At 49.0% G+C, this 26,721-nt stretch overlaps 1 protein-coding gene across 4 annotated transcripts in view; it reads left to right on the forward strand.

Annotated features, from left to right (window-relative positions):
- The first annotated feature begins 12,441 nt into the window (after window positions 1-12,441).
- Window positions 12,442-26,721, forward strand: part of DNMT1 (DNA methyltransferase 1) — a 61,683-nt gene continuing 47,403 nt past the window's right edge. The window contains exons 1-4 of one of the 4 annotated variants that reach the window (XM_031659939.1): window positions 12,442-12,752; window positions 24,676-24,712; window positions 26,163-26,270; window positions 26,482-26,701. In XM_031659939.1, coding sequence (XP_031515799.1) covers window positions 12,484-12,752; window positions 24,676-24,712; window positions 26,163-26,270; window positions 26,482-26,701 — 634 coding nt within the window. In that variant the 5' untranslated portion in view covers window positions 12,442-12,483. Of the gene's footprint in view, window positions 12,753-24,675; window positions 24,713-26,160; window positions 26,271-26,481; window positions 26,702-26,721 lie in introns of those variants that run through there. The other 3 variants (XM_031659938.1, XM_031659937.1, XM_031659940.1) reach the window with 3 other exon arrangements.

Consider the following 26,721-nt stretch of genomic DNA (forward strand, 5'->3'; position numbering starts at 1 on the left):
GCCAGGGGCCCAGGAGGAGCAGATCAGTTGACTCGAGGGCTCTTTGAAGGAAAAACCCGCAGGGCTTGGCAGCAAGCCTCTTGTGATCCCAACAGAGAGCTGTCCGCCTGCTCAAAGGCTCCATGAGGAGTAGGCGGCTCTACCCAGCACACACTATGGGACTTGGGTTTCTGCAGATCTGGTTCCTGGCTTGGGCAAGTCACTTGAGCCTGGAGAGAGTACTTCTGAGGCCCTTCCGGGGTGAGGGTGGTAAAGTGTCCCCATTGTTACTGAGTGCTGCTGTTCCTGCCCAGGGCCTCTGATGGGCCTAGCACTGAGCACGGTGTCTGGGATGACTCAGCTTCAGCCTTCTGACTGACCGTGGCTCAGGACATGTGGCCAGCTCTCCACCAGTCCTTGTGCTCGGGGCTGCCTGGACCTCGGTTAGACTGATCTCTGGGCCTCTCCTAGCCTTCCTGGAATGTGGCCTGGGAAGCAAGGAGCTACGACCTGGCAGATCTTTCCTTTTCATTTAATTTTTTTCTTTTTGGTGGGGACAGAGTCTTGTTCTGTCGCCCAAGGTGGAGTGCAGTGGCCTGATCTTGGCTCACTGCAACCTCCACCTCCCAGGTTCAAGCGATTCTTGCACCTCAGCCTCCTGAGTAGCTGGAATTACAGGCGCCTGCTACCATGCCCAGCTCATTTTTGTATTTTTAGTAGAGACGAGGGTTCACCGTGGTGGCCAGGCTGGTCTCGAACACCTGACCTCAAGTGATCCACTTGTGTTGGCCTCCCAAGGTGCTGGGATTATAGGTATGAGCCACCATGACCGGCCTAGATTTATTTTTTTGTTTTTTAGAGATGTGGTCTTGCTCTGTCGCCCAGGCTGGAGTGCAGTAGCACGATTATAGCTCACTGCAGCCTCAAACTCCTGTCCTTAAGCAATCCTGCCTCAGCTTCCCAAAGCGCCGGGATCACAGGCATGAGCCACCATGCCTGGCCTGGCAAGTCTGTCTTGTGGCATGTTAGTGAATGTGACTTTGGAGGCTGAGAGGTGGAGGCAGAGTGAATGCCCACAAAATCGGTACGTATTTTCTTCTAGAGGTTCCACTTCCTTCTCTCAGGTAAGGCGTGAGCCACTGCACCCGGCCTTTGGTCTTTCTTTTCTTTTCTCCTTCCTTTCTTTTCTCTTTCTTTCTCTGAGATCTTTCTCTCTCTGAGATCTTTCTCTCTTTGAGATCTCTTTTTCTCTTTTTTTCTCTCTCTTTCTCTTTCTCTTTCTCTTTTTCTTTTTCTTTCTCTTTCTTTCTTTTTCTCTTTCTCTTTCTCTCTGTCTCTCTGTCTCTGTCTGTCTCTGTCTCTGTCTCTCTGTCTCTGTCTCTCTGTCTCTTTCTGTCTCTCTCTGTCTCTGTCTCTCTTTCTCTGTCTGTCTCTCTCTCTTTCTCTGTCTCTCTCTTTCTCTGTCTCTCTCTTTCTCTGTCTCTCTCTTTCTTTCTGTCTCTGTGTCTCTCTGTGTCTCTCTGTGTCTCTGTGTCTCTTTCTGTGTCTCTTTCTGTGTCTCTTTCTGTGTCTTTCTGTGTCTCTCTGTCTCTTTCTCTCTGTGTGTGTCTCTCTCTCTGTGTGTGTCTCTCTCTCTGTGTGTGTCTCTCTCTGTGTGTGTCTCTGTGTGTGTGTGTCTCTCTCTATGTCTCTGTCTTTCTCTGTGTCTCTGTCTCTCTCTCTCTCTCTCTCTTTCTCTTTCTTGATAGAGTGTCACTCTGTTGCCCAGGCTGGAGTACAGTGGCACAATCTCAGCTCACTGCAACCTCTGCCTCCCGAGTTCAAGCGATTCTCCTGCCTCAGCCTCCCAAGTAGCTGGGATTACAGGTGTGCACCACCACACCCAGCTAATTTTCATATTTTTAGCAGAGATGAGGTTTAACCATTTTGGCCAGGCTGGTCTCAAACTTGACCTCAATTGATCTACCTGCCTCGTCCTCCCAAAGTGCTGGGTTTACAGCCATGAGCCACCGCACCTGATCCTTTGTTTGAGATTTCTAGTGTTCAAGTGAACAAAGCAAATGATCCAGGAATTGGAGACAAACCTAGGTTTGTAACTTGATCTGGTTTGGGTTTCTGTTTATAAAATGGAAATGACACTGTTGTTGTGGGGAAAACAACTTTACTTTTTTTGTTTTGAGACAGGGTCTCGCTCTGTCGCCCAGGTTGGAGTGCAGTGATGTGATCTCAGCTCACTGCAACCTCCACCTCCCAGGTTACGACAATTTTTGAGGTTTTTTTTTTTTTGAGACAGAATTTGCCTCTGTCGCCCAGGCTGGAGTGCAGTGGCATGATCTTGGCTCACTGCAACCTCCGCCTCCTGGGTTCAATCAATTTTCCTGCCTCAGTCTTGTGGGTAGCTGAGACTACAGGTGCACGCCACCATGCCTGGCTAATTTTCGTATTTTTAGTAGAGACAAGGTTTCACCATGTTGACCAGGCTGGTCTTGACGGCTAACCTCAGGTGATCTGTCCACCTCAGCCTCCCAAAGTGCTGGGATTACAGGTGTGAACCACCATGCCTGGCCTAATTTTTGTGTTTTTAGTAGAGGTGGAGTTTCACCATGTTGGCCAGGCTGGTCTCGAACTCCTGACCTCAGGTGATCCATCTGCCTTGGCCTCACAAACTGCTGGGATTACAGGTGTCAAGCCACCACGCCTGGCCTCGTGTTCTATATGTTAATTCAACCTATATTTGCATTCCTCTGGAGCTTGTAGTCTGTGGAGGGGTCAGCATACTAAGGCCTGAAGGCCAAATTTGGCTGGCCATCTGTTTTTATAAAGTTTTACTGGAACACAGTCATACCTACTCATTTATATATTGATGATGGCTGTTTCTGCACTTTGATGATGGCAGGGTTGAGTAGTTGGGGCATAGAATGTGTGGCTCATGAAACCTGAAATATTTATCTGGTTCTTTACAGAAAACGTGTGCCAACCCCTGCTTTGTTCTTGTGGGGCAGACAGATTACAATAGATAGTAAATAAGAAAATCTCAGGCTGGGCACAGTGGCTCACGCCTGTAATCCCAACACTATGGGAGGTGGAGGCGGGCAGATCACCTGAGGTCAGGAGTTCGAGACCTGCCTGGCCAACATGGTGAAACCCCATCTCTACTAAAAAAATAAAAAAAGTTAGCCAGCTGTGGTGGTGGGCGCCTGTAGTCCCAGCTACTCTGGAGGCGAGGCAGGAGAATCGCTTGAACCTGGAAGATAGAGGTCACAGTGAGCCAAGGTTGTGCCACTGCACTCCAGCCTGGGTGACAGAGCAAGACTTTAAGGAAAAAAAAAAGAATCTTTGACAGTGGTAAATGCTACGAAGAAACAGTAATAGTAAAGCATGACTCGGCGGGTAAAGGTTACTCTCCAGTGGTCTGGGGAAGCCTCTGTTTTGAGGCAATGTTGAGCTGTGTGAATCTTCCAGAAGGCTGATTTGGGCAGAAGTAGCAGCAAAAACAAAGGCTTTGGGGCACTTAAGAACTTGAGAGGCCAGGGGCAGTGGCTCATACTTGTAATCCCAACACTTTGGGAGGCTGAGGCAGGAGAATCGCTTGTGCCCAGGAGTTCAAGACCAGCCTGGGCAACATAGTGTCTCTACCAAAAACAAAAATAAACAAAAAAAAACTAGTCAGACATGGTGATGTGTTCCTGTAGTCCCAGCTACTTGGGAGGCTGAGGGGGGATGATTGCTTGAGCCCAGGAGTTGGAGGCTGCAGTGAGCTGTGATTGCACCACTACACTCCAGCATGGGCAACAGAATGAGACCCTGTCTCAAAAATACAAAATTAAAATAAAGCTAGGCTGGGTACAGTGGCTCATGCCTGTAATCCTAGCACTTTGGGAGGCCGAGGTAGGCGGATCACTTGAGGTTGGGAGTTCGAGACCAGCCTGGCTAACATGGTGAAACTCTGTCTCCACTAAAAATACAAAAATTAACCGGGCGTGGTGGTACGTGCCTGTAATCCCAGCTACTCAGGAGTCTGGGGTAGGAGAATCGCTGGAACCCAGTAGGCAGAGGCTGCAGTGAGCCAAGATGACACCACTGCATTCCAGCCAGGGGAAGAAGAGTGAAACTCCGTCTCAAAAAACAACGAAAAAAACCCAAAACTGGTGCTCAGTGAAGGGAGGAATAAAACTCACCGAGCAGGACCCCATAAAAATAACAAAATGCTTAGATTTTATTTCAAGAACAATGGGAAGTTCTGGAAGGTTTTAGCGGCAAAGAAGGGGATGGCATGTTCCAGTTTATTTTTGTAAACATTTCTCAGAGCCAGGTGTAGGGGCTTATGCCTGTAATTCCCAGTGCTTTGGGAGGCTAAGGTGGGAGGATTGCTTGAGCCCAGGAGTTTGAGGCTGTAGTGAGCTATGATCATGTCACTGTACTCCAGCCTGCAGTGACAGTGAGACCCCAGCTGGGTGGTTGTTGTTGTTGTTGTTGTTGTTTTTTAAAAAAAGGCCGGACACATAGCTCACGCCTGTAATTCCAGCACTTTGGGAGGCTGAGGCGGGTGGATCACTTGAGGTCAGGTGTTTGAGACCAGCCTGGCCAACATGGTGAAACCCCATCTCTACTAAAAATACAAAAAATTAGCTGGACATGGTGGCTCGTTCCTGTAGTCCCAGCTACTTGGAAGGCTGAGGCAGGAGAATTGCTTGAACCTGGGAGATGGAGGTCACAGTGAGCCAAGATTGCACCATTGCACTCCAGCCTGGGCAACAGAGTGAGACTCCATCTCAAAAAAAAAAAAAAAAAAAAGAAGGCCTGGTGGGGTGGCTTACACCTGTAATCCCAGCACTTTGAGAGGCCAAGGTGGGTGTATCACAGGTCAGGAGTTGGCCTGGCTAACATGTTGAAACCCCGTATTAACTAAAAATACAAAAATCAGCCAGGCGTGGTGGCGAGTGCCTGTAATCCCAGCTACTAGGGAGGCTGAGGCAGGAGAACTGCTTGAATCCGGGAGGCAGAGGTTGTAGTGGGCTGAGATTGTGCCACTGCACTCCAGCCTGGGCGACAGAATAAGACTCCGTCTCAAAATAATAATAATAATAATAATAATAATATAAATAAATACATAAAATAAAGCTTTCTAGCTGAAGCATTTGGAAGGGATTCTCCAGGGCAGCTGGGAGGTCAGGGAGGAAGCTTCTAGAATGAAGTCCAGGTGCGTGATGATGGCAGTTTGGGCTAGGGTAGCAGGAGCGTGGATAAGTAGAAAGACTTGGCTTGTATTCCAGAGGAAGAACCAGCAGAGCTTGCTAATGTTTAGTATCTGAGGCGAGGAGAGGCATGAAAGGAGATGCCTGGATTTTTCGCCCAACTTGGAAGCAAATTCCAACTTGCAGGGTGCCCTTAAGGCAAATCGTTTCCATATCTCTGTGTTTTTTTACCCGTATCTGGAAGATGGGTCAAGCCATCTCTTCCTGACAAGGTTGACAATGCTGTTACAAAGGAAATCTAGCTTAGAGGAAGTCCCCAATAAATGCAACTGTTCTCCTTGCCTTGAAGTCCCTGAGTGGGAAGTCTGTTCATCTGTCCCTTCTTCTATCTCCTCCCCTGGCTCTAAGGTGGGTTAGGGGTCCTGATCACGAGTTCTGACAGGTTTATGGGCCTAAGGTCCACTCTGGTAAGAATGACTTCTATTATTCCCGTTCTGATCCTATCCTAGTCCAGCTTCTTTCAAGTGCTATCTCTTTGGTCTCCCATGGCCTGGACAGCTGGCCATCCCTGGGGCCACTGTTTTGCCCTCAGGTTCTGGATGAAAGACAGCTGGATTCATGGTCCTTACTGCTGAGTGAGTCTATGATCTTGGGTAAGTGGTGTCTGAGAGTCCTATGTGACGAATATTTCAGGCCATGGCAAGCAGGGTCCTGCTACCTACCTTTATGGTTGTTAAGGATTAAATTAAATAATTCCCAGCCTGGGCAACATGGAACACTCTGTCTCTACAAAAATATATTAAAAAAGGCCAGGCGCGGTGGCTCAAGCCTGTAATCCCAGCACTTTGGGAGGCTGAGGCGGGCGGATCACGAGGTCAGGAGATCGAGACCATCCTGGCTAACCCAGTGAAACCCCGTCTCTACTAAAAAGTACAAAAAACCAGCTGGGCGAGGTGGCGGGCGCCTGTAGTCCCAGCTACTCGGGAGGCTGAGGCAGGAGAATGGCGTGAACCCGGGGGGCGGAGCTTGCAGTGAGCTGAGATCTGGCCACTGCACTCCAGCCTGGGCGACAGAGCGAGACTCCGTCTCAAGCCCGGTAGTGTGTCCCTGTGGGTCCCAGCTACTTGGGAGGCTGAGATGAGAGGATTGCTTGAGCCTGGGAGGCTGAGGTTGCAGTGAATGGTGATCGTGCCACTGCATTCCAGCCTGGGTGACAGAGTGAGACCCTGTCTCAAAATAAAAGAAGGCTGGGCACAGTAGCTCAGGCCTGTAATTGCAGCACCTTGGGAGGCCGAGGCAGGAGGATCGCTTGAGTTCAGGAGTTAGAGACTAGCCTGGGCAACATGGCAAAACCTCGTCTCTACAAAAAAATACAAAAATTAACCAGGTGTGGTGGTGTGTGCCTGTATTCCTGGCTACTCGGGAGGCCGAGGCAAAAGAATTGCTTGAGCCTGGGAGGTGGAGGTGGTAGTGAGCTGAGATTGCACACCATTCCATTCCAGTCTGAGACACGGAAGTGAAACCCTATCTCAAAAAGACAAAACAAAACAAAATGGCCTGGCACAGTGGCTCACAACTGTAATCCCAGCACTTTGGGAGGCTGAGGTGGGCAGATCACGAGGTCAGGAGTTGGAGACCAGTCTGGCCAACATAGTGAAACCCCGTCTCTACTAAAAACACACAAAAAATTAGCTAATTAGCTAAGCGTGGTGGTGTGCACCTGTAATCTCAGCTACTCGGGAGACTGAGGCAGGACAATTGCGTGAACCCAGGAGGCGGAGCTTGTAGTGAGCTGAGATCGCACCACTGCACTCCAGCCTCGGTGACAGAGCGAAACTCCATTTCAAAAAAAAAAAACACCAAAAAGCCCCAGGCACAGTGGCTCATGCCTGTAACTGAGCTCAAGAGTTCAAGACTGGCCTGGCCTGGGCAACATAGCGAGACCCTGTCTCTATTTAAAAAAAAAAAAATTGGAAAAGAAAAAAAAGTTATCTAAAGAACCTGGTAGAATACATCAGTGCTGATTCAATATTAACCACTGGGAATTTGTCTTATTATTCAGTCTTCCTGGGTCCTGCCATGTGTGAGTAATTCATAGCAAACGGGGGGGTCTGTGTGAGGGTTCACTTCTGGCCAGAATGACCCTTCCCCACCAGCTGTTGGGGGAACTGTGTGTGCGTGAGTGTGTACATGCATATAAACACATTCACTGTGAATTTTATAATACAAATATTTTGTAATACAAAAATGTAAAAATATGCCCGAATTTTAAACTCCTTTTTGGTGCTTCTTATTGTTGAAGGGAAAGTACTTTTTAGGGCTGGGTGTCATGGCTCATGCCTATAATCCCAGCCCTTTGGGAAGCCGAGGTGGGCGGGTCACTTGAGGTCAGGAGTTCAAGACAAGCCTGGCCAACATGGCAAAACACTCTCTGCTAAATATACAAAGATTAGCCGGGTGTGGTGCTGGTGCACACCTGTAATCCCAGCTACTCAGGAGGCTGAGGGAGGAGAATCGCTTGAACCCAGGAGGCGGAGGTTGCAGTGAGCTGAGATTGTGCCACTGCACTCCAGCTTGGGTGATAGAGCGAGACTCGGTCTCAAAAAAAAAAAAACCTTAGCCCCGTTTACTAATAGTATTTTATTTACCATCTTATAAATTTTTCAGTGTGCAGTTTAGTATATACACATTGTTGTGCAACAGATGTCTGGAATCATTTTGTAAAACTGAAACTCTTGAACAGTGACTCCTTTTCCTCCTTCCCCCGTCCTTGGTAACCACTATTCTACTTTCTGTTTCTAAGATTTTGATTACTTTAGATGCTGCATAAGTGGAATCCTACGGTATTTTATGTTTGTGTGATTAAGTTCTCACTGAGCGTAATATCCTGAAGGTTCATCCATGTTGTAGCATATAATATATTTTTTCAGGCCAGGCGTGGTGGCTCACACCTGTAATCCCAGCAGTTTGGGAGGCCAAGGTAGGCGGATCACGAGGTCAGGAGATCGAGACCATCCTGGCTAACACAGTGAAACCCTGTCTCTACTAAAAATGCAAAAACTTAGCCAAGCATGGCGGCGGGCGCCTGTAGTCCCAGCTACTCTGGAGGCTGAGGCAGGAGAATGGCGTGAACCCGGGAGGCGGAGCTTGCAGTGAGCCGAGATTGCGCCACTGCACTCCAGCCTGGGCGACTGAGCAAGACTCCGTCTCAAAAAAAAAAAAAAAAAAAAAGATATTTTTATTTTTTCTTTTCTGAGAAAGATAATTTTCTTTTTTTCTTTTTTGAGACGGAGTGTCACTTTTGTCACCCAGGCTGGAGTGCAATGGCGGGATCTCGGCTCACTGCAACCTCCACCTCTCAGGTTCAAGCGATTGCCTTGCCTTAGCCTCTTGAGTAGCTGGGATTACAGGTGTGTGCCACCACACCTAGCTAATTTTGTATTTTTACTTTTATATTATTTATTTATTTATTTTGAGACAGTTTCTTTCGTTGTCCAGGCTGGAGTGCAATGGTGCAATCTTGGCTTACCTTCACCTCCACCTCCTGGGTTCAAGCAATTCTCCTGCCTCAACCTCCGGAGTAGCTGGGATTACAGGCATGAGCCACCACGTCTGGCTAATTTTGTGTTTTTAGTAGAGATGGAGTTTCTCCATGTTGGTCAGGCTGGTCTCGAACTCCTGACCTCAGGTGATTTGCCTGCCTTGGCTTCCCTAAGTGTTGGGATTACAGGTATGAGCCACTACACGTGGCCATTTTTTCTTTTTTAAAGACTGAATTAGGCTGGGTGCAGTGGCTCACACCTGTAATCCCAGTGCTTTGGGAGGCCAAGGCCGGCAGATTGCTTGAGCTCAGGAGTTCGAGACCAGCCTGGGCAACATGGAAAAATCCTGTCTCTACAAAAAATATAAAAAATTAGCCCATTATGGTGGCACATACCTGTAGTCCCAGCTACTTGAGAAGCTGAGGTAGGAGGATGCCTTGAGCCCAGGAGTTTGAGACCTGCCTGGGCAAGCAAGACTCCATCTCTTAGAAGCAATATGATCTTCCTTTTTTTTTTTTTTTTTCTATCTCTTGGCTGTTGTGACTAATGCTGCAATGAAGATGGGTATGCAAATATCTCTTTAAGATCCTCTTTTCAATTCTTTTGAATTTATATCCAGAAATGGGATTGCTGGATCATATGATAATTCTATTTTTAATTTTTTGAGGAACTTCCACACTGTTTCTCATAGCAGCTCCACCATTTTATTTGACTCTCAACCGTGCATAAGGGTTCCAATTTCTCCACATTTTCACCAACACTTATTATTTGACAGTAGCCATTCTAAGGGGTCTTAGGGATATTTCATTGTGGTTTTGATTTGCACTTCCCCGATGACCAGTGATGTTGAGCATCTTTTAATATGCTTGTTTTCTATTCGCATATCTTCTTTGGGAAAGTATGTATTGAAGTCGTTTGCTCTTTTTGTTTGTTTTTGAGATGGAGTCTCGCTCTGTTGCCCAGGCTGGATGGAGTGCAGTGGCATGATCTTGGCTCACTGCAAGCTCCGCCTCCCGGTTCACGCCATTCTCCTGCCTCAGCCTCTTGACTAGCTGAGACTACAGGCGATTGCCACCACGCCCAGCGAATTTTTTGGATTTTTAGTAGATGGGGTTTCACCATGTTAGCCAGGATGGTCTTGATCTCCTGACCTCATGATCTGTCTGCCTTGGCCTCCCAAAGTGCTGGGATCACAGGCATGAGCTACCGCACCCAACCCATCTGCTCATTTTTAAATCGAGTTTTTGTTGTTGCGTTGTAGTAATTTATTTTTTATTTTTTAAATTTTTTTTTTTTTTTTTTTTTTTGAGACGGAGTCTCGCTCTGTCGCCCAGGCTGGAGTGCAGTGGCGCGATCTCGGCTCACTGCAAGCTCCACCTCCCGGGTTCACGCCATTCTCCCGCCTCAGCCTCCAAGTAGCTGGGACTACAGGCGCCCGCCACCACGCCCGGCTAGTTTTTTTGTATTTTTAGTAGAGACGGGGTTTCACCATGTTAGCCAGGATGGTCTCGATCTCCTGACCTCGTGATCCACCCGCCTCGGCCTCCCAAAGTGCTGGGATTACAGGCTTGAGCCACCGCGCCCGGCCTATTTTTTAAATTTTTATTTATTTATTTGAGACAGAGTTTCTCTCTTGTCTCCCAGGCTGGAGTGCAATGGTGCGATCTCGGCTCACTGCAGCCTCCATATCCTGGGTTCAAGCAATTCTCCTGCCCCAGCCTTCTGAGTAGCTGGGATTATAGGTGTGTGCCACCACGCCCAGCAAATTTTTATATTTTGAGGAGAGACAGTGTTTCACCATGTTGGCCAGGCTGGTCTCAAACTCCTGACCTCAGGTGATCCACCTGCCTTGGCCTCTCAAAGTGCTGGGATTACAGGCGTAAGACACCGAGCCTGACCAGTAGTAATTTATTTTTTATATAATTTTTTTTTCTTTTCTTGGTAGAGATGAGGTTTTGCCATGTTGCTCAGGCTGGTCTAAAACTACCGGGCTCAAGCGATCTGCCTGCCTGGGCCTCCCAAAGTACAGGGATCACAGGCATGAACCACCGTGCCTGGCTGTAATTTTTCCTATATTCTGGATATTAACCCTTTACCAGATAATATAGTTTGCAAACTTTTTTTTTTTTTTTCCCATCCTATAGGTTGCCTTTTCACTGTGTTGGTCATTTCTTTTGCTGCATAGCTATCCTTAAGTTTGATGCCAACTCAATTGTCTATCTTCTCTCTTGTTGGCTGTATTTTGCTGTCATATCCAAGAAATCATTGCCAAATCCAATGTCATGAAACTTTTCCCCATGTTTTCTTCTAGGAGCACTATAGTTTCAGGTCTTATGTTTAAGTCTTTAATCAATTTTGTGTTTTTTGTATATGGTGTAAGGTAAGGGTCCAACTTCATTCTTTTATATGTGGTTATACAGTTATCTCAGCACCATTTGTTAAAGACACAATCTTTCCCCCGTGTTCTGGTGCTTAAAAAAAAAAAAAAAATTCCGGCCAGTTGCGGTGGCTTAGGCCTATAATCCCAGCACTTTGGGAGGCTGAAGCAAGTGGATTGCTTGAGGTAAGGAGTTCCAGACTACCCTGGCCAACATGGTGAAACCCTGTCTCTCCCACTAAAAATACAGAAATTGGCCAGGCGTGGTGGAGTACGCCCGTAATCCCAGCCTACTAGGGAGGCTGAGGCATGAGAATCGCTTGAACCTGGCAGGCAGAGGTTGCAGTGAGCCGAGATCTCACCACTGCACTCCAGCCGGCGTGACAGAGTGAGACAGGGTCTTACCCTGTCGCCCAGGCAGGAGTCCAGTGGCCCAATCATAGCTCACTGCAGCCTATACTGCCAGGGCTCAAGCCATCCTCCCACCTCAGCCTCCTGAGTAGGTACGATTACAGGTGTATGTCACCATGCCCAGCGAATCTTTGTATTTTTTGTAGAGATGGGGTATCCCTATGTTGCTCAGGCTGGTCTTGAACTCCTAACCTCAAGCGATCCTCCCACCTGGGCCTCTCAAAGCACTGGGATTACACGCATGAGCCACTGCGCCTGGTATAGTGCTTCTTAATTTATTTTTACTTTTTATTTTTATTTTTTTGAGACAAGGTCTTGCTCTGTCTCCCAGGCTGGAATGCAGTGGCGCAATCATGGCTCACTATAACCTCTGCCTCACTGGTTCAAGCGATCTTCCTGCCTCAACCTCTGGAGTAGTTATACTACAGGCACACGCCACTACGCCTAGCTAATTTTTGTTTTCCTTTTTTTCTTTTAAGAGATGTGGTTTCTCTTAAATCAGGAGGCTATCCTCCTGCCCTGGCCTTCCAAAGTACTGGGATGACAGGCATAAGCCACGTGGTGCTTAAAAAGGGGAACAAAAAACCCCACACACACTGGGTATAGAAGTGGCACGGGTCTCTATACACTGTGAGATTCTTGGTACTAGCTACAAATTCTGTGCATACTCAAGATTTTCTAGAGTAGGTGCAATTACCCCGTTTTACAGACGAGGACACAGAGGCTGAGTCCTAGTGACCCATCCAAGGTCGTACAGCCAGCAAATAGATGGAGGTTGAATTGGAACTGAGGACTTTACTCAAGGGCTCTCACAAGCCCTTGGGGGCTTCTTGCTGCTTTATCCCCATCACACCTGAAAGAATGAATGAATGAATGCCTCGGGCACCGTGCCCACCTCCCAGCAAACCGCGGAGCTTGGACGAGCCCACTGCTCCGCGCGGGGGTGCGTGACCGCCTCGCGCATGCGTGGTCCCTGGGCATGGCCTGCTCCGTTCCATCCTTCTGCACAGGGTATCGCCTCTTTCCTTTTGGTACATCCGCTCCCCCCTCCCCGCGCCCGGACTGGGGTGGTAGACGCCGCCTCCGCTCATCGCCCCTCCCCATCGGTTTCCGCGCGAAAAGCCTGGGCGCCTGCGCTGCCGCCGTCGCGTCTGCTGCAGCCTCCGAGATGCCGGCGCGTACCGCCCCAGCCCGGGTGCCCACACTGGCCGTCCCGGCCATCTCACTGCCCGACGATGTCCGCAGGCGGTAGGTACCGTGGGGGGAACGCGGACTCGGGGGGCCAGGCAGGGCGCTGGGTGGGGGGTCGCTTCCCCTCGGGGTGGCCAGTGGCCGCTGCTGACAGACGGGCGCGCATGCGTGGGGTGGTGCGGCGCGCAGCGGCAGTTGGCGCGGGCAGAGTGGCACTTCCGGTCGCGCGTGCCCGGGCTGTTTGGCGCCAAAATGGGCTGTGGATTCTCCCGTAGCTCCCTGGTGGCTAGAAACTGGGCGGGGTGGGGGTTCTCTTTTGATCCCCAAATACAGTAAGCTTTGGGTTCGTCTCCGGGGTCCCCTTCTCTAAGCAGCGGTGGGCCGGGCTCCTGCCTCCAGCTTGGTAGCACAGGAAGTGGGCAGCCCGCGGCCAACGGACACCCCTCGGGCACCGGCACTTCGGCCTCCACTTCCGGTGTCCGGCCCGGTCCCCGGTGGCGCTTCTCTGGTGGGGGGTCCCTCAGTTCAGTGCCTTTCCCCCAAAGCTGTGCATCCCGATGGCGGCCTCCAGAGACGGACGTCACCGGTCGGGGCCCGGGCTGGGCTGGCTCATGTTTGAGAGCCCAGCCTTCCGTAGGGGGGACTCATTCTGTCACTTGGGACTGTGTGTTCCTTGCTCCTTGGGAAAGTCTGTGTTTTGGCAGGAACTTGAACCGTGCAATGCCGCGCAGGGCCCGGGAAGCGTGAAGGCTCCATGGTTGGTCTTTTCCTATAAATCTGTGCCTGTGAGCCGTGGGCATCAGGGAAGTCTTGCTATTGAGAACTGGCTACACTTTCGTGTGTGTTTGCGTGTGTTCATGGGTGTGTTCTTTAGTGTGTGTGTCTAATGTTGGAGGCCCTGGCTTTAGCAATTCATGCCTCTGTCCGACTTCCGTGCACAGGATCAGTGGGAGCAGTGGTCCCAGCCCCTTGTCCATGAACGCCATCTATTCATTCCTGACAACTTGTTCAAGGGAGGTGTGCATGAGGCATAGGAACCCTCACCAGGCCTGGACACTTCCAGCTGAATCTGTGAAAGCACTCTTTGCCATTTTTCTATTTCCTTGGGCTTGTTAACTGGCCTGGTTGGGCCAGGCCAGTTCTGATTTGGGTCTTTGGGGAGGGATGGATATTTGGTTCGACCCCCTACTTTTTTTTTTGAAGGCTGGGTGCTGTGGCTTACGCCTGTAATCCCAGCAATTTGGGAGGCAGTGGCGGATGAATCTCTTGAACCAGGGGTTTGAGACCAGCCTGGGCAACATGGCAAAACCCCATCTCTACTAAAAATACAAAAATTAGCCAGGAGTAGTGCCATGTACCTGTAGTCCCAGCTACTCAAAAGACTAAAGTGGGAGTATCACTTGAGCCCCAGAGATTGAGGCTGTATATAGTGAGCCGAGATCGTGCTACTGCACTCCAGCCTGGGTGACAGAGTGAGACCCTGTCTCAAAACAAACAAACAAACAAAAAAAACAACAACAACAATTTTATTTTTAGAGATGAGTCTCACTCTGTTGTCCAGGCTGGAGTGCCCTGGCACAATTATAACACACTGTAGCCTTGAACTCCTGGGCTCAAGGGATCCTCAGCCTCCTGAGTAGCTGGGACCATAGGCGACCACCACCATGCCCAACTGACTTTCTTAGTTTTTTCTGTATACATGAGGTTTCACCATATTGCCCAGGTGGGTCTTAAACCCCTGCCCTTAAGCAGTCCTCCTGCCTCTGTGTCCCAAAGGTTAGGGTTACAGGTATGAGCCACCATGCCTTAACTACAACTTTTTTATTTTGAGATGGAGTCTTGCTCTGTCACCCAGGCTGGAATGCAGTGGCGTGATCTCAGCTCATTGCAACCTCCACTTCCGGGGTTCAAGTGATTCTCCTGCCTCAGCCTCCTGAGTAGCTGGGATTACAGGTGCCCACCACCATGCCTGGCTAATTTTTGTGTTTTCAGTAGAGTTGGGGTTTCTCCATGTTGGCCAGGCTGGTCTCGAACTCCTGACCTCAAGTAATCCACCCGCCTCAGCCTCCCAAAGTGCTGGGATTATAGTCAAACCACTTCTTAACCAGTTAGTGGGTATATACCTTCTTGAATCATCTGTGCCAGTATCCTCCCAAGATAAAACTTGATTTAAAATGGAATGGAAGTGAAGTTACAAAAGTACCTGGCTTCATGATGTTAGACCCAATTCAGAGAAGTTTGGGCCTGGCCTTCCTTTTTTATTCCCTTTTTTAATTTTGTAGAGACGGAGTCTTGCCATGTTGCTCAGGCTGGTCTTCGATTCCTGGCCTCAAGCGATCCTCCTGCCTCAGCTTCCCAAAGTGCTGGGATTACAGGTGTGAGCCACTATACCTGGCCTGCCCAGCCTTCTTGAAAACATGGCCTCCACTGGCTCGATGATCTTAAACAAGCATATGCCACCTCTATATCCATAGTCTAGGAATAATGACATGTGTTTTCAGGTGGTATTGGTTAAATGAGAATATGCATGGCACATAAAGGTTCATATGCTAGTGGCTAACTTAGCTTGTTTTTTAAGTTTTTTCTTTTAAGACACGGGATCTCATTGTGTCACCCAGGCTGGAATGCAGTGGCACAGTCATGGCTTACTGCAGCCTCAAACCCATGAGCTCAAGCAGTCCTCTTGCCTTAGCCTCCTGAGTAGCTGGCACATGCCACCATGCCCAGCTAATCCTTAAAAAAATTTTTAGAAGGCCGGGCTCAGTGGCTCACGCCTGTAATCCCCGCACTTTGGGAGGTCAAGATGGGTGGATCACCTGAGGTCAGGAATTTGAGACTAGCCTGGCCAACGTGGTGAATCCCCATCTGTACTAAAAAAAAAAATTAGCCAGGTATGGTGGCGGGCACCTGTAAACCCAGCTACTCAGGAGGCTGAGGCAGGATAATCGCTTGAACCCAGGAGGCTTGAACGCAGGAGGTGGAGGTTGCAGCGAGCCGAGATTGTGCCATTGCACTCCAGCCTGGGCAACAGGAGCAAAACTCTGTCTCAAAAAAAAAAAAAATTTTTTTTTTTTAGAGATGAGGGTCTTGCTTTGTTGCCCAGGCTGGTCTTGAACTCCTGGGCTCAAGTGATCCTCTGCTTTGGCCTCCCAAAGGGCTGATATTACAGGCGTGAGCCACTGGGCCCGGCCATTATTCCTCAAGAGTTCTTAAAAGTGGATGCTGGAGGAGTTAACTGCCAGGAAGCAGGAATTCCTGCTAAGGTCTGCTGCTTGCCAAAGCCTTTCCCTTCAACTGGGGTTGCCAATAGGCCACTGGCTCAGGGGCTCTGTTGGCCCTGTGCAAATATTTTGTTTGGCTGAATTGGAATACCATTAGGTGAGCCTTACAATCCACCATTGACCCTAGGTTCCACATTTCTTTGAACTCAGATTGCTTCACTGTAGGCATTGGAGTTTTGGAGGACTGCTTTTGACCATGTGGTAGACATTGAAACTGCAGTTTATATGACTCACTCCACAGATTTTTTTTTTAACATTTTGAAAATATTTCATTATATGAAAAATAAACAAACATGGCATCCAACAGTACCTGAAACTTAGATTTTTTTTTTTTTAAATTGAGGCAGGGTCTTGCTATGTGACCCAGGCTGGAGTGCAATGGTGTGATCTCAGCTCACTGCAGCCTCCGCCTCCCGGGTTTAAGCAATTCTCCTGTCCCAGCTTCCCAAGTAGTTGGGATTACAGGTGTGCACCACCACGCCCAGCTAATTTTTTTTTTCCCCCTTGAGGCTGAGTCTTGCTGTGTCTCCCAGGCTGGAGTGCAGTGGCCATGATCTCGGCTCACTGCAACCTCCGCCTCCTGAGTTCAAGCAAATCTGCCTCAGCGTCCCAAGTATCTGGAATTACAGGCGCCCGCCACCAAGTCCAGGTAATTTTTGTATTTTTATTAGAGACTGGGTTTTGCTATGTTGACCAGACTGGTTTGAAACTCTTGACCTTAAGTGATCTACTCGACTTAGCCTCCCAAAATGCTGGGATTACAGGTATGAGCCATGGTGTCCAGCTGGTTCATTGTTTGATGTTTTTTTTTTTTTTTTTTTTTTGACGGACTCTCGCTCTGTTGTCGAGGCTGGAGTGCAGTGGTGAAATCTTGGCTCACTGCAACCTCCGCCTCCCGGGTTCAAACAATTCTCCTGCCTCAGCCTCCCGAGTAGCTGCGATTACAGGCATGCGCCAACATACCCAGCTAATTTTTTTTTATTGTTAGTAGAAACCAGGGTTTACTGTGTTGGCCAGGCTGGTGTTGAACTCCTGGCCTCGAGTGATCCGCCCGTCTCAGCCCCACAAAGTGTTGGGATTACAGGCGTGAGCCACCGTGCCTGGCCTATTAATTGATTCTTAAGCCTGCTCTCAGACAGCTAGGCTTGCTTCCCCACAATAAGAGTGTTGAATCTTGTCGGTGTACCCCACATGGTGCCATTATAACACTGAAATTAGTGATTATTTCAGAGTCTGTTACCAGAGCATGTCTGCCATATTCACTCTATCTGTAGCTTGGAGCACAATAGACTCGAATGCTTGCATGCTAGCTTTTCACCTGTACAGCCTGGATTAACACATTAATGCTAGCAGCCTCCTTCGCACAACTGATTAGCTTTTGTAACTACTACAGCTTTCTTATCTGCTAGTCATTCTGTGATTGGATTAAGCTAGGTCTTGAACTCCTTAACTCCAGTTCCTTGGCTACTACTAGTACATACTGAATAAGGCAAAATTGACTTACCTCTTTTTGTTTTGCTCCCCTGTGGTAGAATTCTAGGGGTGCAGACTGCTGGGGTTCACATCCCGCCCTACTTGCCAGCTGTATGGCTAAGTTATTGAACTTCTTGGTGCCTTGGTGTTTCATCTATAAAAAGGGGGTGGGGCTACCTGCTCCACAGGGGTGTTAGGAAGACTGAGCTCATCGGTATAGATGTGTTGAGAGCAGCAGCTGTCCAAAGCCCTTCGTCACCTGTTAATTTTGTGGTCCTGTGTATACAGTGGGGATGCTGTGGGTTTGGTTCCAGATTACCGCAGTAAAGTGAATCTAGCAAGAAAGTGAGTCACACACGCATTTTGGTCCCAGTATGTGTAAAAGTTATTAGACTAGGCCGTGTGCAGTGGCTCATGCCTGTAATCCCAGGACTTTGGGAGGCGAGGCAGAAGGATCGCTTGAGCCAAGGAGTTCAAGACTAGCCTGGGCAACATAGGAAGACCCCCACCCCCGTCTCAAAAAAAAAAAAAAAAAAAGCCAAAAATGGTGGCATGCTCCTGGGGTCCCAGCTACTCAGGAAGCAGAGGTGAGAGGATCACTTGAACCCATGAGGTCGAAGCTGCAGTGAGCCATGATTATGCCACTGTACTCCAGCATGGGCGACAGAGCGAGACCCTGTCTCAAAAAAAAAAAAAAAAATTATTATACTATGAGTCTTTTTTTTTCGAGGCAGAGTCTCACTCTGTCGCCCAGACTGGAATGCAGTGGCCTGATCTCGGCTCACTGCAAGCTCCGCCTCGCAGGTTCACGCCATTCTCCTGCCTCAGCCTCCCGAGTAGCTGGGACCACAGGTGCCCACCACCACGCCTGGCTAATTTTTTGTATTTTTAGGAGAGACGGGGTTTCACTGTGTTAGCCAGGATGGTCTTGATCTCCTGACCTCGTGATCCGCCTGCATTGGCCTCCCAAAGTGCTGGGATTACAGGCGTGAGCCACCGTGCCGGGCCAAGCCCGGTTAATTTTTGTATTTTTAGTAGAGATGGGGTTTTGCCATGTTGCCCAGGCTGCTCTTGAACTCCTGAGCTCGGGTGATCTGCCCGCCTCAGCCTCCCAAAGTGCTGGGATTACAGGCATGAGCCACCGTGCCCAGTGGGTCTACTCTTTTGCCTACTGCAGATGCTGTCTTGGGCAGCCCTGCTTCAGCTGCCATGCAGCCAGCCTGAAGAAGCTGGGTTGACAGACTTGTAACTTGTCTTGCATGGTCCACTATATTTTTAGAGACAAGGTCTTGCTCTGTCACCCAGGCTGGAATGCAGCAGCACAATTATAGCTCACTAGGCTCTAGTGATCCTCCTGCCTCAGTCTCCTGAGTAGCTAGGAACACAGGTGCATGCTACCACAGCCAGCTAATTACTATTTTTTGTTTAGGCAGGCAGGGTCTCTGCTGTGTTGCCCAGGCTGGTCTCAAATTCCTGGGCTGTATTGATCCTCCCGCCTCAGCTTCCCGAGTAGCTAGGCCTATAGGTACATGCTAGCACACCCAGCTAATTACTAATTACTATTTTTTGTAGAGACAGAGTCTCACTGTGTTGCCCAGGCTAGTCGTGGATTCCTGGGCTCTAGTGATCCTCCCGCCTCAGCCTCCTGAGTAGTTAGGACTATGGGTGCATGCCACCACACCCAGCTAACTACTATTTTTTGTAAAGACAGAGTCTCACTATGTTGCCCAGGCTGGTCTCAAATTCCTGGGCTCTAGTGATCCTTCCGCCTTGGCCTCCTGAGCAGCTAGGAGTACAGGTACATGCTATCACACCCAGCTAATTACTATTTTTTTGTAGAGACAGGGTCTCACTGTATTGCCCAGGCTGGTCACAAATTCCTGAGCTCTAGTGATCCTCCCGCCTCTGCCTCCCGAGTAGCTAGGACTATAGGTGCATTCTACCACACCCAGCTAATTATTTTTTCTTGTAGACAGGGTCTCGCTCTGTTGCCCAGGCTACTCTCGAATTCCTAGGCTCAAGTGATCCTCCTGCTCTGGCTTCCCGAGTATAGAGATTACAGGCATGAGCCGCTGTGCCCAGCCATGGTCTGCTATATTTCAGACCAGCATTTCTGGCATAGAGGTGTTAGAGTAATCTAACATTTTATAACTTCTTCCTATCCAATCTATACTAGATACCTCTGCTGGGTTAGTTTTCTTAACATGGCTCTGATATCACGGGTTCTACTTCCCCTTGACTGCTTTGGTGGTTCGTTAACTATGGAATAAGATTGATAAGTGTGATGCTTCTGCTCTCCCTCCGACTATCGCCAGCCTCCTCTCTGGAGGTGCCTTTCCCTCTCTGTGTGTGACCAGTCTGGCGTTTGTTTCTTGGGTGTTTCCAGAGGCAGCCATTTCTCGATGGTCCGCCTATTTAAGCAGCTTCCTGTGCCCGGTTCGCACAGAGCTCTCAATTCCTTCCTGAGGCTGTTACACCCTTTATCTTGGGAAGCCCGCAGGCGTGAGCCATATTTGCCTTATTCTTCTGTGGCTGTTTATATATTTATTTATTTATTTATTGAGATGGAGTTTTACTCTTGTTGCCCAGGCTGGAGTGCAATGGCGTGATCTTGGCTAACCACAACCTCCGCCACCCGGGTTCAAGCGATTCTGCCTCAGCCTCCCAAGTAGCTGGGATTATAGGCATGCGCCAAGATACCCAGCTAATTTTGTATTTTTAGTAGAGACAGAGTTTCTTTGTGTTGGCCAGGCTGGTCTCGAGCTCCTGACCTCAGGTGAACTGCCCACCTCAGCCTCCCAAAGTGCTGGGATTGCAGGCGTGAGCTGCTGTGCCCAGCCAACTGTTTATATATATATATCTTATCTTCCCTCTGAAGAGGGCTCATCTCCGAGGGAAACACTAGGAAGGAATCATAGGGTCTCAGGCTATGCGCTAAGCCGGCATTCTGAGTCTTCTGCTACTTCCTTCTTGGCCGTCCGCGACCCTCCTGGCTTCAGCAGGTGTGATTGGTGTCATCACAGTTTTACCAGGGAAGGGTGTCTTTACAGTGACCCTCCTGCCAGCTCCTGGGTGCCTGCCTGGGATCCCACCTGCCACTCTGGGGCCAGGCAGGTTAAATCCAGTCTCCACTGGATGAGACATTCTAGGGATTTTGAAGGTTTCTCTATTCTTCTCTTTGCCAGGCTAAATATCCCAGTTCATAGGAGGGGTTGAAAGAAAGCAGACCCATTCTCCGCAGTCAGTTGAACCTTGTCCTTCACACCCCAGGCAACCTCGGGATCGGGAGACTGGCTAGCTTGGTAGAGGTACAAGCCATGTCCTTCCAGTTTTCTCAGCAGAGTGACTGAGAAATCGAGTGTAATGCTGTTACCACAGCTTGTGTGCCTCTGGCTGGAAGTACCAGTTTCTGTAGCCCTCCTGACTTAAGGCTCTCCTCGGACCCCAGTTGCTACAAGGGTAGAATGACTTTTGCCCGGAAGAGGTTCCCTGTGCTCCTGGAAATCCTGATGTCAAAGCATCTTTTTTTTTTTTCCTTGTGAGACAGGGTCTTGCTCTGTTGCCCAGGCTGAACAGGCTGGAGTGCAGCGGTGCCATCATAACTCACTGCAGCTTCAACATCCCAGGCTCAAGCGGTCCTACCACCTCAGCCTCCCAAGTAGCTGGTACCACAGGTGCAGACTAACCACACTCGGCTAATTTTTACATTTTTTTTTTTTTTTGGAGAGACTGGATCTCTCAATGTAGCCCAGGCTGGTCTCAAAACTCCTGACCTCAAATGATCCTCCTGCCTTGGCCTCCCAAAGTGCTGGGATTACAGGTGTGAGCTACTGTGTCTCACCTCATAGCACCTTGAGTCCAACTGATGCAGTATATATAATATGCAGTCTATGTTACCACTGTGTTTGCAGGGTGCGAAGTGTCTCTTTTACAGAGTGTTTTTTTTTTGTTTTTTTTTTTTTTTTGAGATAGAGTCTCGCTCTCTCGCCCAGGCTGGAGTGCAGTGGCCGGATCTCAGCTCACTGCAAGCTCCGCCTCCCGGGTTTACACCATTCTCCTGCCTCAGCCTCCCAAGTAGCTGGGACTACAGGCGCCCGCCACCTCGCCCAGCTAGTTTTTTGTATTTTTTAGTAGAGACGGGGTTTCACCGTGTTAGCCAGGATGGTCTTGATCTCCTGACCTCGTGATCCGCCCGTCTCAGCCTCCCAAAGTGCTGGGATTACAGGCTTGAGCCACTGCGCCTGCCCACTTTTTTGTATTTTTAGTAGAGACGGGATTTCGCTGTGTTAGCCAGGATGGTCTTGATCTCCTGATCTTGTGATCCGCCTGCCTCGGCCTCCCAAAGTGCTGGGATAACAGGCGTGAGCCACTGCACCTGGCCCTACAGAGCAGTCTTTCCTAACCATGCAGCAAGTCAGGAAGTCCCTGCCTAGTGGCACCTACATTTAATCACTTAACTCATTGCCTGGAGCAGGGTTTGGCATTCAGCAGGTGCTCAGATGTGAGCAGCGCTGGTGGGGAATCAGGGCCCGCATGACCCAGAGCAGCCGCTGTAAGACATCGGTCCAGCAAAGCATTCCTCATGCTACTGCCTGTACTTGCCCTCTAGGAAGGCCAGCCTGGAGGAGCCACTTCTGCCTTTCAGGCAAATGATAACTGAGCACCTGTCTGTGCGGGTGCTGGGTGGGAAGGTCCAGAGATGGCAGTGGCCTGGTCCCTGCCTGGGGCACCTTCTCTCCACCAACAGACACTTACCCAGCTGGTTAGACCTGTTCTCATTCCACGTCTGCAGTTAGCATCCAGGCTGGGAACAACAGCCTCTGTGTTCCCTTCCCTTTCCTTGGTACCTTCTCTTATTGTTCCTTTATTTTTTTCTGAAGAGATAGGATCTCCCTATGTTGCCCAGGCTGGACTCGAACTCCTGGCCTCAAGCCGTCCTCCCACCTCAGCCGCCTGAGTAGCTGGGGTTGCGGGCACTCAGCACCACAGCACCGCACCCAGCTATTGTTCTTTTATGTTTTCCCTTTTTGTCCCCGAAAGAGTCAAGCCACTAATTGTCAGTAATCAAATCAGACCACGATTTCCCAGGGAAACTCCTGGCAGTTCTACATTTAGGAATGATTAGTTAGAGACATCCTGAAGAATGAGTTATTTGGGGAGGCGCCAGCCACCTCCTCTAATTTCACCTCTATCCGCCCTGTGTGTGGGTACCCCTTGCTTCCCTGGATGCTTCACTCCCCCATTTCATCCTCATTAAAATGCCACCACCCCCCACCAGGCCTTTAGGAATATTAACTGGCTGTTCCCCCAGTGTCCTGTGGCCCTGGGCTACTCATTCTGACACTGGCCATACTGTGGCACACCTTGTTATGGGCTGTGGTCAGACCCAACTGGAGAAAGACCAGCTGTAGGTCATTTCCCTTACGTAAAGGGCCCCAACTGTATGACCTGCCCCTCCTTTCCTGGTATCTTTTTGAGTCAGGGTGTCACTCTGTTGCCTAGACTGGAGTGCAGTGATGCAATCATGGCTCACTGTGGCCTCGACCTCCCGGGCTCAGGTGATCTTCCTTCCTTAGCCTCCCAGCTAACTAACTGGGACCACAAGCACGTACCACCAACCCAGCTTTTTTTTTTTTTTGAGATGGAGTTTCACTCTTGCCATTGCACTCTTGCCTGGGCAACGTGACCGGCTCACTGCAACCTCTGTCTCCTGGGTTCAAGCGATTCTCCTGCCTCAGCCTCCCGAGTTGCTGGGATTACAGCCACCCACCATCACACCCAGCTAATTTTCGTATTTTTAGTAGAGACGGGGTTTTGCCATGTTGGCCAGGCTGGTCTCAAACCCTTGACCTCAGGTAATTTACCCACCTTGGCCTCCGAAAGTGTTGGGATTACAGGCATTAACCACCACACCCAGCCACTAATTTTTGTAGAGACAGGGTTTTGCCATGTTGCCCAGGCTAGTCTGAACACCTGGGCTCAAGTGATCCGCCTGCCTTGGCCTCCCAAAGTTCTGGGATTATAAGTGTGAGCCACCATGCCCGGTCCCTGGTACCTTTTAAAATATATAGGCTGGGCATGGTCTCTGGAGTTCGAGACCAGCCTGACCAACATGGAGAAACCCTGTCTCTACTAAAAATGTAAAATTAGCTGGGTATGGTGGTGCATGCCTGTAATCCCAGCTACTCGGGAGACTGAGCCAGGAGAATCGCTTGAACCCGGGAGGTGAAGGTTGTGGTGAGCTGAGATCGCACCATTGCACTCCAGCCGGGGCAACAAGAGTGAAACCCCATCTCAAAAAAAAAAAAAAAAAAATTAGACCGGGCGTGGTGGCTCACGCCTGTAATCCCAGCACTTTGGGAGGCCAAGGCGGGCAGATCATAAGGTCAGGAGTTCAAGACCAGCCTGACCAATATGGTGAAACCTTGTCTCTACTAAAAACACAAAAATTAGCTGGGCGTGGTGGCGGGCGCCTGTAGTCCCAGCTACTTGGGAGGCTGAGACAGGAGAATAGCTTGAACCTGGGAGGCAGAGGTTGCAGTGAGCCGAGATTGCACCACTGCACTCCAGCCTGGTTGACAGAAGGAGACTGTCTCAAAAAAAAAAAAAAAAAAAAAATTATATGTATATATGCATGCCAGGCACTGTGGCTCACGCCTGTAATCCTAGCACTTCAGGAGATGGAGGCAGGCGGATCACTTGAGGTCAGAAATTCAAGACCAGCTTGGCCAACATGGTGAAACCCTGTCTCTACTAAAAATACAAAAAATTAACCAGGCTGGTGGCACCTGTAATCCCAGCTACTTGGGAGACTGCGTGAGAATCACTTGAACCCAGAAGGCAAGGGTTGCAGTGAGCTGAGATCGCACCACTGCACTCCATACACACATATGTATATGTGTATAGACATATATATACACACATATATATGTATACACACACACATATACATATTCTGTTACAGAGCTGCTGTGTAATCTCACAGTCATCAGAAAAATGGCCCCCAAAAGGGGAAGCTTGTTCAGATCAGATGACTTCTTAGCATTAGGCATTCCAGTAGGACACTCTAGACTCTTGTGGGGAGACAAAAGCCAGCTTTGGTTTTTCTAACACTCATACGTTAAACTTGCTTCTGTCCAAAACTTGTTTAGAACTGTGATATTCTTACAGGCAAATGAAGTTGCTTAACAAGTATTTGTATTTTCTCCCCTATTTCTTCCTCCCAGGCTCAAAGATTTGGAAAGAGACAGCTTAACAGAAAAGGTAATCTCCACCTTAAAATTTTTCTTGCTACCAAATGTGACTGACATACTTTGTGGATCATGAAAAGAGGTTTGTTTTCTTTAAATGGATTTCGCACTTTTTCCCATGATTTCAAAGATAATTTGGATACTCTTGGTGAATGTCAGCACTAATTTGCTGCTAATAGTTGGGTGGTTTTTTTTGTTTGTTTGGTTTTTTTTTTTTTTTTTTTTTTTGGACGGAGTTTTTCTCTGTGGCCCAGGCTAGAGTGCAATGGCACGATCTCGGCTCACTGCGACCTCCTGGGTTCAAGCAGTTCTCCTGCCTCGGCCTCCTGAGTAGCTGGGACTACAGGTGCCTGCCACCACGCCCAGCTAATTTTTATATTAATGGTACAGATGGTGTTTCACCATGTTGGCCAGGCTGATCTTGAACTCCTGACCTCGTGATCTGCTCACCTTGGCCTCTCAAAGTACTGGAATTACAGGCATGAGCCACTGCGCCTGGCCTGTGTTTTTTTTTTTTTTAACCAATCTCAGTTCCTAAACAATCTACTCTGGATTGTAACTGGTTCTGGTAACACTGTTTTATTGTGTTTTTGTTGTTGTTATTTTGAGATAGGGTCTCATTCTGTAGCCCAGGCTGGAGTGCAGTGACACAATTTTGGCTCACTGCAACCTTCGCCTCCCAGGCTCAAGTGATCCTCCCACTCAGCCTCCCGAGTAGCTCTAACTACAGGCTCAAGCCACCATGCCCAGCTAATTTTTTTTTTTTTTGAGACGGAGTCTGGCTCTGTTGCCCAGGCTGGAGTTCAGTGGCGCGATCTTGGCTCACTGCGAGCTCTGCCCCCCAGGTTCACGCCATTCTCCTGCCTCAGCCTCCCAAGTAGCTGGGACTACAGGTACCCGCCACCACGCCCGGCTAATCTTTTTGCATTTTTTTTTAGTAGAGACAGGGTTTCACCATGTTAGCCAGGATGGTCTTGATCTCCTGACCTCGTGATCCACCCACCTCAGCCTCCCAAAGTGCTGGGATTACAGGTGTGAGCCACTGCGCCCGGCCAGTTTTTTAGTATTTTTTGTAAAGATGGGATTTTGTCATGTCACCCCAGGCTGGTCTTGAACTCTGGGGCTCAAAGCAATCCACTTGCCTCAGCCTCCCAAAGTGCTGGGATTACAAGTGTGAGCCACTGTGCCTGGCCAACACTTTACAGAAGCACAGTATTGTTCTTGTAAACCATAAGTCTCCATCTCACCTCCAGCTTTTCCATTTTTCACCACTTTGGAGACAGGAGTGAAATGATCCTAATGGAAATTCCCTGAACACATTTCATGACTGTGTTTTGGCCGAGACAGCATTGCCTGTCGTTCAGTCATTGTGATGTGACCAGGCAGCTCAGTAATTTGTGTGTTAGTCCATTAGTGAATAGCTTGGGAATCTGGGGACCGCTAAACCTATATCCTTCCCTCAGGAATGTGTGAAGGAGAAATTGAATCTCTTGCATGAATTTCTGCAAACAGAAATAAAGAATCAGTTATGTGACTTGGAAACCAAATTACGTAAAGAAGAATTATCTGAGGTAAGTCAGTTCTCAGCATCCCAGCCTCTAGAAAAATGTCTCCTCCCAGTAACTTGTCTGTGACCACGGAGGCAGCAAGATCCCCAGCTGTCCTCATTGCCTGATGATGATGATGATGATGATGATGATGATGATGGAAACACATGTGTTTCCTTGTTCTCTGACACTTGTTTACATTCACTGCTACTTAAATTATCCTTTCCTGCTATAGGAGGGCTACCTGGCTAAAGTCAAATCCCTTTTAAATAAAGATTTGTCCTTGGAGAACGGTGCTCATGCTTGCAACCGGGAAGTGAATGGATGTCTAGAAAACGGGAACCAAGCAAGAGGTGAAGACCATAGAGTGGGAATGGCAGATGCCAACAGCCCTCCCAAACCCCTTTCCAAACCTCGCACGCCCAGGAGGAGCAAGTCCGATGGAGAGACTAAGCGTAAGAGCAGATGATTCCTT

This window comes from Papio anubis, chromosome 20 (genome assembly GCF_008728515.1).
Source record: "Papio anubis isolate 15944 chromosome 20, Panubis1.0, whole genome shotgun sequence".
NCBI classification, from domain to species: Eukaryota; Metazoa; Chordata; class Mammalia; order Primates; family Cercopithecidae; genus Papio; species Papio anubis.